The 16512-nt window shown below is 38.0% G+C and overlaps 1 protein-coding gene across 1 annotated transcript in view; it reads left to right on the top strand.

Annotated features, from left to right (window-relative positions):
- The first annotated feature begins 6 nt into the window (after positions 1-6).
- LOC122066867 (bZIP transcription factor 12-like) overlaps positions 7-16512 on the top strand; it is a 17720-nt gene continuing 1214 nt past the window's right edge. The window contains exons 1-3 of the mRNA XM_042630694.1: positions 7-300; positions 383-454; positions 9763-9792. Coding sequence (XP_042486628.1) covers positions 49-300; positions 383-454; positions 9763-9792 — 354 coding nt within the window. The 5' untranslated portion in view covers positions 7-48. The remainder of the gene's footprint in view (positions 301-382; positions 455-9762; positions 9793-16512) is intronic.

Genomic DNA, 16512 nt, shown 5'->3' on the forward strand with positions numbered 1-16512 from the left:
GCAACGCAAGCCGCCGGGCCGGTGCAAGGTGTTTTTCCTTCGGATCCAATGTTGAGTAATCGGTTTCAGCAACAGCAGCAGCAGCAGCAGCAGCGGCAGCAGCAACAAGCGCAACAGCAACCACAGCAGCCGCAGATTGATGGATCAATTGTTGCATTTGGAAATGGAGTGGAGGGAACTGGTGTAATAAGGGGGAAAAGGCGAGTGGTGGACGAGCCGGTTGATAAAGTTGCGCAGCAGAGACAGAGGAGGATGATTAAGAACAGAGAATCTGCGGCCAGGTCGAGGGAACGGAAGCAGGTAAATTTTAGCTCCTCTTTTTTGTTTTGATTTTAGTTTCCTTCGGGGGAGATGAGTTCTAATTGTGGTTATCTGGCTTTAGGCATACACTGTTGAGCTTGAGTCTCTAGTGTCACAGCTGGAAGAGGAGAACGCGAGACTTTTGAAAGAGCAGGTACTGCAGTTCAGTTCAATTTAGGTGTAATGCTGGCGTCTTAAGAGTTTTTAATTAGCTAATCGGGTTTATTTTGTTTAGTGAGACTTTGATCTTCTTTAGTCCATGGCTTCATTTAGACATTTTGACCATGTCCCGTTTGAGTACACTGAATAGGTTCTAACTCACATAATTTCACCTCAATATAAGGGGCACATCGATGAAATTTTCATTGACATTGGATGCAAGTAAGGCTTCGTTTGTTCTTAGGTAAAAGCCATGTAAAATGAAAATTTGCAGATAAAATCCCACGTTTTTGTTCTGACTTTACACGAAGATTTTCTGAAGAAACGATAGTTTGGTAAGTGCCTCCAAGTTTTTGATATGCGATTCAGCTCACCTCAGTTGTTCTTAGCCATAGCCCAACTGCATGAGGTTAGCTGCTTGGATTTTGTTTTGCTAGGCAGTGTATAGGGCCTGAGCTTCCACTAGTTGTTAAACAGTTATGTCTTCTATTGGAGGAATGGTTATTAATTTATTGGGTAGCATTTAGTTCTTGAATTACTCTATTCAGCCAACTTCCTGGTAGGTCCATCTGAAGGATAAATCCTTCACCATGTGAAGAATAAACAAAAGTTCCAAGAGAACACTCTAGCTTCGTAAATCAGTCTACATCAGGTAGTATTTAGCGGAGGCAAGTTCTCCTTTTTCATTTATTGCTAGGAGTTTAGTTCAATTCTTGAGTTCTCTACCGAGGCAACTTTTGAGAGGACACTTTTGTTTCATTAATCATTCTATCTGATTTATCCAACCTGATCTGGAGCTGGAGATCCTGCTTTACAAATCCAAGTCGTACTGTTCAGTCAATTGTTGAGCTTTCCTTTTTTTTTGGGGGGGGGGGGGGGAGGGGAGGTGCACATAACAAGGGTCAATGTAGAATCAGGGCATGATAAAAAAACTGAAAAAATATGTTTTGGTAGAGCTTTCCTCACAGTTGGTTATTCCCTTTGTTCTCATTGACCAGATAACATTTCCTGAATATGCTATCTCAACTCACTTCTGATACAAACATAACCCACATAATGTCATGCTTGCTTAAGAACCTGCCATAAAAGAGTTAATTAAACTCAAAAGTGTTTGTGAAATTTTTGGTGATTCAATTTTTTCACCGTTGCTTGTATTTGTTTAATGGGAGTGTCTAAATAACACCTCTATTGGTATATTTAGAACTTGACAACTTCATTTAATTGTTCCTTATCTTATTTCCAAAAGTTTTTTAAGTTGGGGGTATAAAAGGGTTTTCAAAAATAATATGCAAGTGACTATCATTATGTGATTATCAAAAGTTGTCATTGTCTTGCACATTTTTCAATTATACATGTGAAATGACAGTATTTACCCTCATTGGAGAAAAAAGCTTGTTGTACTAAAAAGGATAAAAAAAGTAAGGTTACAAATCATATGACGCCTTATGAGGTGTCATTAAGATAATCCCTTGTTTAATTGATGATTCTTTTGTGCCAGAAACTTTTATTTGTTCGATGTGAAAATATGTGTGATACAGTTCATTGGGTGTCTTTTAGTATTCACTTGTTTCTTATGCCATTAATGGAGGCCTGGTCCAAATTTCAATTCAATTTCAGTCTCTTGGGTCTGGGCTTTTAATTCTTTGGGTTTATTTGTAATGGCCTGGATTATAAGGCCCAAAAGTGGGGGTCGAAAGGGGTGTACGAAAATAGATATTTAATTAATAGTGGGTCTATATGGTAAAGTAGCTGGCTTTAGTTCAGTCATTAAATAGTCTCGTCTTGGTTAGTTAGGTGGGGCTTAAGTTATCTAGAAGACTTAAGGCTTCAACAATTCTAACTAGTTAAGTGTTTTAGAGTCCTTGTTAGTTTAGTCAGTCTAGCTACCTAAGAGTTCTAGATTATGAAGCCAATTCCTCTTAGTTAAGTGTTTTAGAGTCTTTGTCAGTTAAGTTAGTGATATAGAAATGCTTCCATGAATCGACCCTAGCCTGTTTGGGAACCCTGACCGTGAACCAAGTCGACAAATTTGTGCCTTTGGTCTAATAGAATATTATTAGTTTTAATGTAGAGCTAGGACACGAAGGACCTAACCCAGGCAGGATCTTGTTCGGCAGCAGATTTACTCCTTTAAATAATCTTCAGATCAATTGAAAAAAAAAACAGAAAATTAGAGAATAAGGGAAAGACGATGGGGATAGTGTAGTCCCTCTCAGACTCGGGTCTCTCACCCATGGCCTCTCATCGTATTTTTGTCTCTCACCAATGGCATCTCATCATACTCTCTCACAGCACACGAAGCATAATGCTATGTTATCTTTTCTCAAACTCAAATCGTTGGTTATTCTGTCCAGCCACATACCTTTATCTATGATATTTAATCGACTACAGGAATCTAGACCCCTTTATTTAATAAAACCAATTACAAATTAAACCCAATCCCAACTAATTAGTTAACAAATAAAAAGACCTGAAAATAGAAACTACTAACAACTAAAAAGAAACTAATCTTTAGCTAATAAAATCGCCACGTAAGGTATAAAAAATTCCTAGAATATAGGACCCGTAAGGCTGTCAAACCCTCCTCCACGCATGGCCAATTTAATCTTCAACTTGATGGAAATCTGGACATTAGCAAGATGGAAATCTGGGAAATATTTCTATTAAACTGCTGGCTGAATCTGGAAATTATAATCCCCATGCAATCTACCTTATTCTTATGGTCTGCTCCTCAAAATTAGAGATCTGGCCCCCTGGAATGTGCTTGAAGATCCAGGCCACATCAAACCATGCTGTCTCCCACAGCAATTTTGGATTGGTTTTTGGGCCTTGTTCCCGTGGCTGCACCTGTGCTGGAACCTGTGATCTACATCGAGTTTATTTATTTGCTTATTTATCTTGTAATATTAGAGTTAGGCTAGAGTTTCATTCTGTTCTTTATTTTAGAGTTTGATTCCATATAGTTTGGGTTAATAAGATAATTAGGAGATTTTATTTCTTTTTCAGGTTTGGACTTCAATTAGGAAACTTTAATTTTGTTTTTATAAATATGCTTGTTACCCAATTCATTGGGTAGATTGAAAGAATGAATTGAAAACTGAGTTGGTTGTGCCTGCGTGGCGTTTGGTGTTTGTGCGAGGTCCCCCCACCCCCACTACCACTAATCTTCCTTGCGATCTCTCTTTCTCTCTTCTTCTTCTATTATTCCTTCTCTGTTTTTATTCATGCAACTTCATCAAGTTGCTGCTACTAGCGGTAGAACAGATCCAATGGATGCAACGAAGGAGTCCACCTATTTGAAATCCCTCGCTGGTTTGGTCTGGAATTTGGGACAGACACTACCCTTCCCTGGGCAATTCATACACTGGCTTTCCATGTGAGCAGTAACTAGAAATCAGATCTGATTCTGAGACTCTTTCGCCATATCTGTTGCAACCATTTATTGTTGGAAACATATCACTTATTTAGATCTAATGTTAGTCACAATTCTCCACCTCCATTCTCCAAGGTTTTAAAACTCGATCTCGCCAGCCATCTCGCTATCCCAAAAAAAAGAGATCTCGCCAAAACCTTGTATTTTTTTGGGCGGTCGACTCGCTGGTAGATCTAGGTGGGCATATGGCCTTTGTAGGCCCTGAAACTGTGTATTTACCCTATTTAAGCCATTCTAAACACAATGGAAACATCAGATTTGCAAAAAGCAAACTCAAAATAGTTCTTTTACAATGTACCCTATGTAAGTATGCGGTGAGTCTTGAAACACTTCATCTAGTATGATATATTCATCAATGCACCTTTCACAATCACCATTTTGACACAACTTAATCATTAGAATATATAAAAGCCATAATTTCTAATTCCTATTGCTGATTGATGAATCACATACATTCAAGTAACAACTAACAAGTAACAATGTAACATAACAAGTAACAACCAACAAGTAACAACATAGCAAGTAAACATAAAGCCATAAAATACATAACATAGATATACTTGCATAGTAAGCAACTGGACATTGCAGTGGATGCATCAAAGGTTTCTCCTATCTCTCCTCAATAATTCTTATGTAGGATTTTGCACCCCTAGGGATAGATGCTCTCAATTTCTCCTTCATTTTCTCCATTGCAACATACACATATGGTAAGGTATGCTGCTTCTCCGAGTCTACCAACCTCAAGACAATTACAATTGTGCCAAATATAAGAAGAACTTTCTTCAAATCTTGCCAAAATCCTTCACTAGAGATGGTGGTTTGTGCTGCGATACCACCTAGCAAACACGATTCCCTCCATCCAAACCACTCTTTACTCAAACATGGATCTCAAACCAACTATCTTATCTTGAAAGCTCTTCAATGCAATGTAGTTGGTTGCAAATTGGGTCATACCTGCCCTTACCAAGTCTCCACCGCATTTTTCCCTCAACAAAGAGAGAGCAAATCCATGGTTATAAACAAATGTGATCACTTGTCTTGCCCGTTCAATCACACCTGCTACCAAAGACTTCTTCGCTATTTCTTTAAGCATTAAGTCAACGGAGTGGGCAGCACATGGTGTCCAAAAAAGGTGGATGCTTTTGCTTTTCCTATTCATTAGTCTCTCCCCTGCTTTCTTGAAGTTGCTTCCATTGTCTGTGACAATCTGAACAACATTCTCAGGCCCCACCTCTATGACAACATCCTTCAACAACTTGTATAAGTACATTGCATCATTCTTCTCTTTGGATGCATCAACAGACTTTAAGAATAGTCTTCCCATCACAACACACCATGAAGTTGATGATGGATTATCTAGTTGGTCCAGTCCAACCATCACACATCACAGTAATTCCATATCATGTCCACTGAGTCTTCAAGCCATTAATGTACTCATCTAACTCTTTCTGATGAGGCAAATAAACATTTATCGGCTCATAAGGAGTGGGCCCCTTTGTTCCTGGACCAGCCCTTCCTGCAGTGTCAATCATGGCCTGATAATATGTCCCTTGTGTAGCATTAGCTGGGATGCTATTATAGAAAAAAAATTGACATTGCATCCCCAAGTTGTTGTTTCCATGTACCCCAAGCTTGCTTTATGGTTCTTTGATATGTATTCTGCTGTCTAAATAACAAGGGATCTTGCCTCTCATCAGGATCTCTTTGGGGTGGTGATGGGGGTGTGGCAGCCCTTACACTCTGAGCTCTCCTTAGAGGCACATCCACATTCCTTTGCTTCTCGTTTATTCTTCCCTCTGTGGGAGGCACATCTGATGCCGTTGCTATAGAACCAGAGCCACCTGCTCCTCTCTTCATCTCTACCCGTCTAACCTTTTATATTTGATGAGAGACCAAGCTCGCTGCCTTAACTTTTGGCAATTCTCTCCATTCTACCCTTGACATACCTGATTCTGGGTTGTAATCACTATCAGAGTCATCAGAGTCAACATCCACTGTTGTTGGGTGAGGATGACTCTCTAAGACTGCCTCATTGAATTCTTGGTCCAACCTTTGTTTCTCTGCCTTCTTTAACCTTTCACCTTTCACCTCTCACCTCCTAGACTACGTTGTATATCTTTTATGACTTCATATGGTGCTTGGGGGCATTTGGCAACGTCCTTATACCCCCCTAACCAAATGCTGCTTCAACCTAGTAGCACCTCCAAAATTTATCTTCTGCCAATATCTACACCTTGACTTTTTCTTGTCATCGGACATAGGATGCCCATGTAACCATGCAATATCACCACCATGAGAAGTAGACATTATTCCCCAACTTCAAGGGCCCGTTTGATAATGTAACCAGAAACGTGTTTCTGTGTTTTCTTGTTCTCAGAAACAAAGAAACGGCATAAATACCGTTTGGTAAAAGTGTTCCGTTCCACTTGTTTCTTGAAACATAAATTGAAATTTATAACAATTTATGCTTCAAGAAACATGAATGACGAAACAAGTTTTACTTGTTTCGCTCTTTTCTCGAAACAAAAATGGGGCACAAAAAATCGATATTGAAGACGGAGTTTGGCATCACTACCATCACCACCATCTCCGACTAGCTCCGTCTACAGAGTTCCTCTCCATCTTGTCAGCCGTCGTCGATTTGGGTTTCTTCCTGCAGATTCCGATGAGGCACTGTCATCTTCCTCGTCGACTCCGCTGTTGTTATCGTGTTCATCTCCGCTCAGTCTCACACGAACCAAGCAAAGCTCCCTCTCTGCGTCATCACCGACCCCTGCGATTTTGTAGAAGTAGAACAAAGATTTTGAGAAAGGCATACAGCGCTCCGCCTCCGCCTCCGCCTCCGCCTCCGACCTGCATCAATAACAGTAGACAAAACTGAAGAGGAGTGATCCAAAAGCGCAGAAATGCCAACCAAAGCGGCAGAAGAGTTTTCCAACACAGCCAGATCTCCATCCGTCACCCCAACCTCCTCGGGCTTCCTCGATTTCAATGCAAACAAGGAATCCAGAAATGCAAATACAGAACCAAAGTCCAAGCTTTCGGGGTTAAATCCAGCATTTAGGGTTTCTACAATCGAATCGGGAAGAAAGTCACTAATACTAGCGTTGGATAGAGCGAGCTTGTTCAGTAGGACAACAAGAGCAGCTCGGGATTCTTCTAGGGTTAGAAATCTCGATTCCGAGTTGTTCAGAGAAACCGTAGAGAGGGAGTGTTTCTTAGTTAACTTATGAGTGACGGCAGAATCAATTCTTACCTGGGAGAGACCATTGGCAATGGCGAAGACCGATGACGAAGAAAGAGAAGAACCTTTACCTCCTATCGTTACCACTGAAACCTCTCGTCCAGCCGCCATTGTTGGAGCTCCTCTTCGAAAGAGCTTCAAAGATGGAGGTGTTTCAGTTGGCTTTCTTATCAAACACCCAAAATTCTGTTTCTGTTCCCAGAAACGGAAATTTTTGTTTCTGTCGTTTCTTGAAACAGAAACAGCAGAAGCGTTATCAAATGGGCCCCAAGTCTTCAATACTGTTACATAAAAGTGTGTGTGCATGAATTAGTAAATAGTAACTATTCAACATAAACACTATATTGTAAAGCATGCATGCATTAAGAGATACTCAATAACATGTAGCTATTACATATTAATCCCCTACTTTTTATAATTTTTTCTGTATTTTTAAATCATATTTTTTTATTAATAGTAAATCAAAGTTCATAATAAAGTATATTAGAGTGCAACTAATAACACCATTTTCATTTCAAAATATACAAACAATAGTTACACAACATTAGAATAATTTTCCATTGAAAACAGAAAAATTTTTCATAATTTTTTGATTTTTCCGTAATTATTTAATATATATATATATATTATATATTTCAGAAAATTAATTAATTAATTGGCTGAAAAAAAAAATGGGCACCATGAGGCTGTAGATCAGCCTTTGGTGACCAACATATAAAAAATGAGTACCAAACATCTTACATAAATCATATTTTTCCAAGAAAAGCATTTATTGTAATAGAAAAATAAAAAAAAAACTATTTAAAAATAGAAAATTAATTTTTCTTCCATGAATGTATAGATCACCCTTAGTATCATGACATATAAAAAAACCAATGGTAAGAAACAAGATTTGATAATGTTACTATGAAAAAAATGGGTTTGGGAAGAAGTTTTTACCTTAGAGTGTTCTTGAAGGGAAAAGCCACACCAATTTTGGATATCTTGGCTTCAATGCAACTTAGAATGAAGATCCAAGCCAAAGAATAGATGTCCCACAGTTTTTTTTTTTTGTTGATTTTCTCACAAAAATGGGAGCTAGAGGAAAAAAGAGGTGAAACCAGCGAGAAATCTCGCCAAGTCGAGTCGAAACATGGCTTTAATAGTATAGTTTGGCCCAAAAATGGACCGAGATGAACTGAAATGGTTTGAGACAAGTTATTGGACCAAGATCTTGGCGAGATCTCGAAATCTCGCTCAAAATATTGCAGTTTTTTTACCTCGCCTTTTCAGAAAAACAAGATCTCGCTGAGATCTTGCCGAGTTCTTGAACCATGCCATTCTCAGGTTGATTGGATTCCTCAAGAGTTAGTTCTCCCGCCTGCAACTGGTTCTTCTGCCAGCTGGTTTTCTGGATCGAATATGAATATGGATGAAGAAGAGAACCTTCTCCTAACGTGACTTTTTTTTGGATAGGTTCTAATGTGGCTGTTGACACCCTTTTGTTGGTAATTCCAGAAATAAATTTCTCCCGACAATTCTATCTCTGTTCCTTTATTGCTTTAATTACTTCCCCACTTCTATCTTGCCGTTCTCCCTTTTCTTTATTACGTCCTGCCATTGTTTTGTTTTACTTCCTAGTTTACCCTTTCCAAACAATTCTACTGTTACCCATGGATTGCTCCTTTTCTTTGTGATATTGACTCCCATTAATTACAAATTTGCCATCCACTTGATTAATTGGGTTGTGTAGGATTCAGGTGAGCCCATTAGCGAACCGAATAGAGTTTTGGAACCCCTGTTTGCATCAGTTAGTCTAGCTACCTCTTCTCTCTCTTTTCCCCTATCCTTCTTCCTTTTCTTTGGTTATTATTCACGGGTACTGTTCAGAGTCCAATAACAGCTCCTATATCTTCTCTTTTTTATCTTCTTTCTTTTCCCAAATGCAGGTTACTGAAACCTGGAAATCTGCAAGTCTTTTTCAACCCTGTTTTATCAGAAGATAGTTTAGATCTGGGCCTGAAGAGCAGCTGATTTGATCTTTGTTTCCTAATTTGGAATCTTGGTTTGCTGGCTGCATCAGTCATGCTTTGTTTGTGTTGGCCAATTGTAATCACCAGTTTGATCTCCACTAGAAGGTTCACAACATTAATTAAATGTCTAATATATTATTTGACAGAAGGATGACATTTTACATAAAAATTCATTGTATAATTTCTTTTTGGGTTTAAGGTCTGCTTCAAAATTGCTTATGTATCTGATGTGATATATGTTGTTGTTGGCTGTAACCTTGGGCATGGAAGCAGCACCTGAAAACAAAAAACTATTACCACAGAATTTGTTGTTATTTCTTTGCCTCAAGTGCAAATATTATGCTTGTTATTATTTGTGATCATAATTCTAGAATTTCACAATTTGTAAATCAACAGGAGTAGATAGTACTTCTGAGTTTTGACATGCTGATACGAGAAAATCAGCTATAGACTAGATTCTATGCTTGAGGATTAAAAAGTATTTCTGGTGTATTAATTGCATTGGGGTGTGCCATTGTATATTTTCTTATGTCATGATTTGAGACCTATATTATACTCTGCCTGATATTCTTCAAAAAGTTTCTGAACTGATTGAAAATTTTCCAATTTTGCAGGAAGACGAGAAAAAGAAGAGGCTTAAGCAGGTGTGTTTGAGTATTTCCCCCCCTTTTATTGTGGCACATGAATACTGCAAAATTCACAATTTTCATTGGGAACTTGTTTCTCTAGCTCCCCCCCCCCCACACACACACACACACAAAGCTTATGTACTCAAATGTTCTTTAAAAAAAAATCCTGAGATACATCATAACTGCTTTCTTATTTCAGAAGGTTTAAGAAGTGCATGCCTCAACCAAGTCAATTTATTGATGTCATTAGTAATGTTACTAGGTTTTTTTCCCCTCCAAAATTGAAGTAAAATAATTTGTACTTGTCTGCGAATTCTGCTGATTGAATGTACCCGATAAATTGTGTCTTTGTCTTTAATGTTATGTTCTTTGTATTGTCAAAATGCGCTGAAAACCTCATGAGTGTAGATTTTCATACGTGGTTTTTGACGCTGATTTCAATCAGTAGATATTAAAGATATACAATATTGCAACAATGGTTTACGATCAGGTTGCTTGTTTGGTTTAAGATCACCCTATTGCACTAACCACATTGTACGGCGGGCACTCAAATACCATATAGTGACCTGATGATAAGTTTGAACAAAAGATTTCTAGGAAATACCTAACAGAATGGTTTTTATAATCGACATATTGGCCTGACAATAATTTATTTTTTTTATCAAGAAATCTGTGGTTCTATGTGCAATTTGATGTGCTAGTGAGCAATGGCGATGCATATTAAGCTTGCCATGCATTGCTCTTAAGTGAGATCCATGTCAATGTAGCTTGGTTGTGATGTTCCCATGATTCCTAGGAAGTTTAATATCCCTTGATTTTGTTCTTTGTGCTTGCTTTTCCAACTTATTTCTCTTCTCTTTGCTAGATTTATCTTTTTGTTATTGTAGGAAAAATTATTCTTCAAACGAATTTCTCGTATTTATTCATGTATCGGGGCTACTCCCAAATCAGCTCTAACATGATCATTTCTTACTGTATCCTTTCTAATTTTGCCACACATCCCACACAACACTCCATACACACTTTTCCACTTCATCCATCTTATTTTAATTATCTTTGAAATATCATCCTCTATATCACCTTCTTTTTTTTTATGGATGAGCCCAGATACCTAAAGTGTTATCATTTCACGGAATCTCCTCATCAATTTTCACCTCATTATCCGTCCTACTGTAATTAAAGTTACACACCATCTACGTTGTCTTTGTTCTACTGATTTCGAAACCTTTTGATTCCAAGGTTGACCTCCATAACTTCAACTCGGCATTCATAGTTGATACGACGCCAAGGTAAACCAAGCATTGGAGGTTGCCTAAGCACTTAGGCGACAAGGCGCCCAAGTGATATTCTTTATTTTTCCTTTTTTCTAACGTTATTTAGTATGCTACATATACCTTGTATCATATTATAAAAAAATCAATATTAAGCCACATCAAGTCATCAAAATTCAACACTAAGCCACATCAAATCATCAAAATCAACATTAAGTCACATTAAGCCATAAAAAATCATCATTAAGTCTCCATGATAAGTTTGACTAGTCAAATGATTTTATTTTTAAATGAGAATTTTTGTATTAGGGATAACACAAAACCAGCTTTCCAACAAGTTCCAACTTTATGGATATCAAAACAAAATATTATTTTGCCAAACTTTTGGTTTTTAGCAATGTTTTATCATGATGAAATTTATAAAATTTTCTTCTGAATTGAAAAACCCCCAACATTTAAAAGTTCAAAATCGCCCTTATAATAAAAAATTCTAGTTTTTGTTCTTGGACTAGGGGGTTGTTATCATTTTGGAATTTGATTTTTAAACTATTTTTATTGGATTCAAATTGGGGGTATTTGCTTATTTATGAATAATATCTTAATATAAAAAATATTTACTTAAATGATATTTGGCATAAATAAATATCAAAACATAAGGCGAAATGCAGTGCAATAAGGTCATTGTTGCCTAGGTCCTAGGCAAACTGCCTTGACAACTATGTTGGCATTAATTCCCTTTTTGTAGATAAAAAATTCATTACCAAAAGAGAGATACGAGGAGCCGCTATTACTAGGGGAAGAAAAAACTTTACAAAAGACAATGGGGGAGACCTAGGCCCAAGGCCTTAGATGGGGGTAGGGGGCAAGGCAAAGAGAGAGGGAGACAACAAGAAGTATACACCTAGAGGAGACCGTGTAGGTCTTGCTACAACATCAAAATTTATAGTCCCAAATTTGTTGGAAAGATCTAGGTCTTTGGGTTCCTTTCTTGAGTTTGCACTCCATCCAAATATGGTAGATAGCCCTGCCTCAAAGGAAAGTTTGCCCACTACGTCACAAATTGTATTGCTATCGAAAGTCATGTCCACTGAAATCCATTCCCTAGAGAAGGGTAGAATCCTTCTTCTTTGTCCAACACTAAGCTAGAAGCCCTTTCTAGGCCGAAGAGGAGAAGGAACAAGTGAAGAAGAGATGATCTACATCTTTATGAGCATTCCAACAAAGGCAACAAGAAGGGGAAACAAAGATATTCCTGTGGATCAGGAAGGACAGTATTGGGAGGCAGTTTGAGAAATCCCACCAAATAGAGAAGTTGTGGCAAAGAATATGGCCCTGAAATACTTAAGCCAAACCACCTTGCGCCAAGGAGATAGGGGGCCACAAGCTTTGATAAGGTCCCACACTAACATGGAAATGAAGAGGCCAAAGGGGAAGTAGATCCAATGACAACATCACCAACTCCAGAGGGCCTTCTTGGGATGGAAGGGTGGTCCAAACTGAGGCCAACAAGGGGTGGAAAGGGGGGGGGGAACCAACCATCTGGCCTAAGAACGTCCATGACCAAAGATTGCGTACAAAACCCCATATTATAGATGGATCTAGCACCTATTGAGTGGAAGAGAACACGGAGACGATGCTAATGATCTAGTCACAGATGAGTAGAGGAACCATCATCAATCCGGGACGTAATAGCCCCAAAAGCAAGAGGGAAAAACTTCAAGATCTTTTTCCAGACCCAAAAGGCATCAATAGGGGAGGGCATGGTCCAAATAGAGTTGTTTGGAAGCAACCCAGAGTAAATCTAATCCACCTAAATATCTTTAATTTTGTCCACATATTTACTTGAAACACTTCCAAATTAACTCTCTAGGGACTCTATCATAAGCTTATTGTAAATCAATAAAAACTATATGGAGATCCTTCTTGCAGTCTCTAAATCTTTCCTCTCCTTAGTAAATAGCTTCTGTTGTAGATCTTTCCTGGCATAAAACCAAATTGGTTCTCCGTAATAGTAGTTTCTTGTCTTAGGTGAGTTTCATTCTACTGTAATTTCATGGTATGACTTATTAGTTTTATGCCTCTATAGTTTTTGCAACTTTGAATATCACCTTTGTTTTTATGAATCGGAACCACAATGCTTCTCCATCCATCTTGTATTTTCCTTGTGCTCATAATCTTAGTAAACAACTTGGTTAGCCAAGATATAAACTACAAATTCCTAAGCTCTTCCGCACTTCTATTAGGACACCATCTGCCCCAAAAGGAAAGAAATTACCATTGAAAAAACCTGACACCGATATGGTTGGGACTTCGCCCACCCCATCCCCCAACCTTCTGTTGGCGTCTCTGAGAATCTTTGGGGAGCGCCAAGATTGGTAAAAAAAACCAGACCTTTTATCAGGAGGTTTTTGGAACTGTTCCTTGTGCTATTCATTTGAACATATGAAGGGAAGGAATGGCTATTATCCAACGGTATTGTCTGCTCCCTACCGGAAATAGGCGAACACAAAATTGAGATTGATTTTCAAAAGTTTATCTGTGTTAAAAGAGGCAGTAATTAGTTTTGTGATGCAGATTCTTCACCAAACTAGGTTTGTTTTATTAGGAATAAGCCTAGGGTTGGGTTCCATACGTTTTGAGCCCATGTGTTTCGAGTGTAATAGGCCACTTTTATGGACCTAAAAGAGGGGCTTTAAGGTTGCATACAGGATTACTAGTTTGTTTCCTTTTTCATTAGTTTTCTTTATAGTTGGGTTCAATATAAGTTGTTAGTTTTTGTTTTCTTAGGAGTCAAGTTGTTAGTTGAGTCAAGTCATTAGTAGTTAGTTTCTAATTTCAGCTAGTTTCTAATTTCAGTTTTTAATAAATATTTTATTAGGAGACTAAATTAAGGTTTCCTTTTGAAGAACCTTCTATTTTGTATTCCCTCCCTCATCAACATTATATAAAGAGGAGGAGGCTCCTAAAGCTAGAATGATTTTGATAAACAAATTAGTGATTGCTGCTATTGTCTTCTTCATGAAGAGTTGTCTTGTGTTTGATCAAGGCTGTGTTTGATCCAATTGACTCCTTGCGGTGAGAAGCCCAGGAGGATCTTCTTCTTCAAGTATTCTTCTTTTTCTTCAAGGTGGTTGTTCAAGGATTTAATTATTGATCATCGAACCAGGTATTTAAAACTCAGTTCTGCTCAGAATTCTCTTAAGTGTCACAATCGGTTACCTATTCCCTGTAGCACTTACAGCCATCAGTTTGGGCTGAAATTCTGGTCGAACCCTCCTCCCTATTAAGGTCGAGCAGATTTGGGGCTGTTCTGATCAGCCTTTCTCAAGATATTTAAAATCTCTGAATTTTTGGACTGTAGTGGTTTACAGAACAGAGGCCAGAACCGATAGGGTGATTTTGTCCCTTTCTGTTCCTGTGAATGTTATTCTGGTTTATGCTCTGCTAAGGACTTATTTTTGTACCCGAGTTAGCCCTATTTCCTAGTTTATAATCTGGATCTGTAGAGGACAGCTTTGGGGTTTGAATTCTGATTGCAGAAAATTATTTCTTCATTAAATTCTGATCTGTGGAATTACTGTCCTACATTGGGTGATATGTGGTTGTTCTTCTGATATACGAGTCCTGCGGTTGAAGGCTTGGTAGTTTATCTATCCTAGTCTACATTATTTTGTTTCCACATGCAGCTCAAATGGGATTTTCTTTCTGGGAATGATAGTGTGTGGGCAGGGACCTTGGTGCAACGGTAATGTTGCTTCATTGCGACCTAAACAACCTCTCCGCAAAGTAGTGGTAAGGTTGCATACATTATGACCCTCCTCAGACCTTGCAGTGGCAGGATGAGCCTCATGCATTGGGTAAACTTCTTTTTTTTCTTGGGGGCGGGGGGGGAGGTAAATTCATTCTTGGATGCTGCAAGAATATAAATTGAATTCTACCTAGTTTTAGGGGATATATAAAAAAAAAAAATTGGAATTATTCATGAAATAGTTTATCTAAAATGATTATAGTATCTGAAGTGAAAGGAACTAAACATGATGAAGACATGGAAGTCGGAACAAATGATATCCTCCGATAAGTTCACCTGGAAAACCATGTGCAAGATTCTATTGTCTTTTATGGCTAAGTAGTTGGGAAAAAAGCTGTCCAAACAAAAAACATGTAAGATGGTGAAAAATATGTTGGACCTATATATGAAAGTAAAGAGAAAAATAACATGAACCACCTATTTAGAACAAGATGATGAACCATACATACATACTGTAAGAGAGAACAAAACTGAGATTATAATAGAAAGTAGTTCTACTCAAGCAGCTTTTTTCTTTGGAATCTCTGTACTGTTTTAGAGTTCTGGAAAAAGAAAAGAAGTAATCGATATTTCATATACAATGTCATTCTTAAGGAGGTAATCTAGTGTGTATTTTTTTTTTTTTGGGGGGGGGGTGTGTGTGGTGGTGATAAGAAAAGGATGTATCGAGGTCAAAGATGGTGGCATCATTGAAGACAGTTTCCAAGTTCATGTTTAATCTGTAAGACGAGCCTTTCTATACGGCTCGTCACCGTGTCAGGTATTCTTAATTCCAGTCTTGAATAGCTCTTGCATAAACGGAAGAACAAATTTAGGTTATACAGGACATCTTCCCTTGGATGATTGGCTTGTCTTGGAAATCTTTGGTTGCTTTACTTGTATGGTTGGACTTCACAAGTAGTTAGATTTAAGAATTAAATGGCTTCCGTTCTGTGGAATTAGTTCTTATTCACAACATACTTAGAGAAATAGGGCAGATGTTTTTAAATTATAAAAATTCAGCTGCTCATCAATTTGAATTTTTTGTCTTTTCATTTTTTCCTTTGTCCATCCTCTTTTTTTTTTGGGGGGGGGGGGTTGAGGGGTAGCGGTGAGGTATAGCCGTATAGGTGGGGGATGAGACAGTAAGGCCAGATGTGATGATATAGAGTCTATAGACATGCATCAGTTCGGATGAGATTTATAAAGCTCCTGATGCTGAATTTTAATTGGATATTGCAATAACCATTTTATTTGGACAATCTGTTATTTTTTATTGGCAGTTACTAGCCAGAATATCTGTAGTCCAGAGTGATATTTACTGGTTGTTTGGTCATACAATGGGAATTAACATACGATTGCAGTCTATGTTGCATTTAGATTTGCTTTAAGTTGCAGACGAAAAATTAGGCTCCTGCCCTTAACTCATATTGTTGTGGGTTAACTAACTCCTTGGAAGTGGTACACAGTGGTACACAATGTTAAGTCTGTAATTCTGTTTATGGTCTCTTTGCATGCTTTGCAAACTACGCATCTTTTAAATGGTAATGCTGCCCTGGTTTACTTTCCTCCAAATGAAATATATATGAATAAACTAGCATTGCCTTGTCTCCCCGTGGCATTCCTATTAATTTCACCTTCTTGATGGAAGAGGTATTCCGTTTTTTTTTTTTTTTT

Source organism: Macadamia integrifolia, chromosome 2 (genome assembly GCF_013358625.1).
Source record: "Macadamia integrifolia cultivar HAES 741 chromosome 2, SCU_Mint_v3, whole genome shotgun sequence".
In the NCBI taxonomy this organism is placed as follows: Eukaryota; Viridiplantae; Streptophyta; class Magnoliopsida; order Proteales; family Proteaceae; genus Macadamia; species Macadamia integrifolia.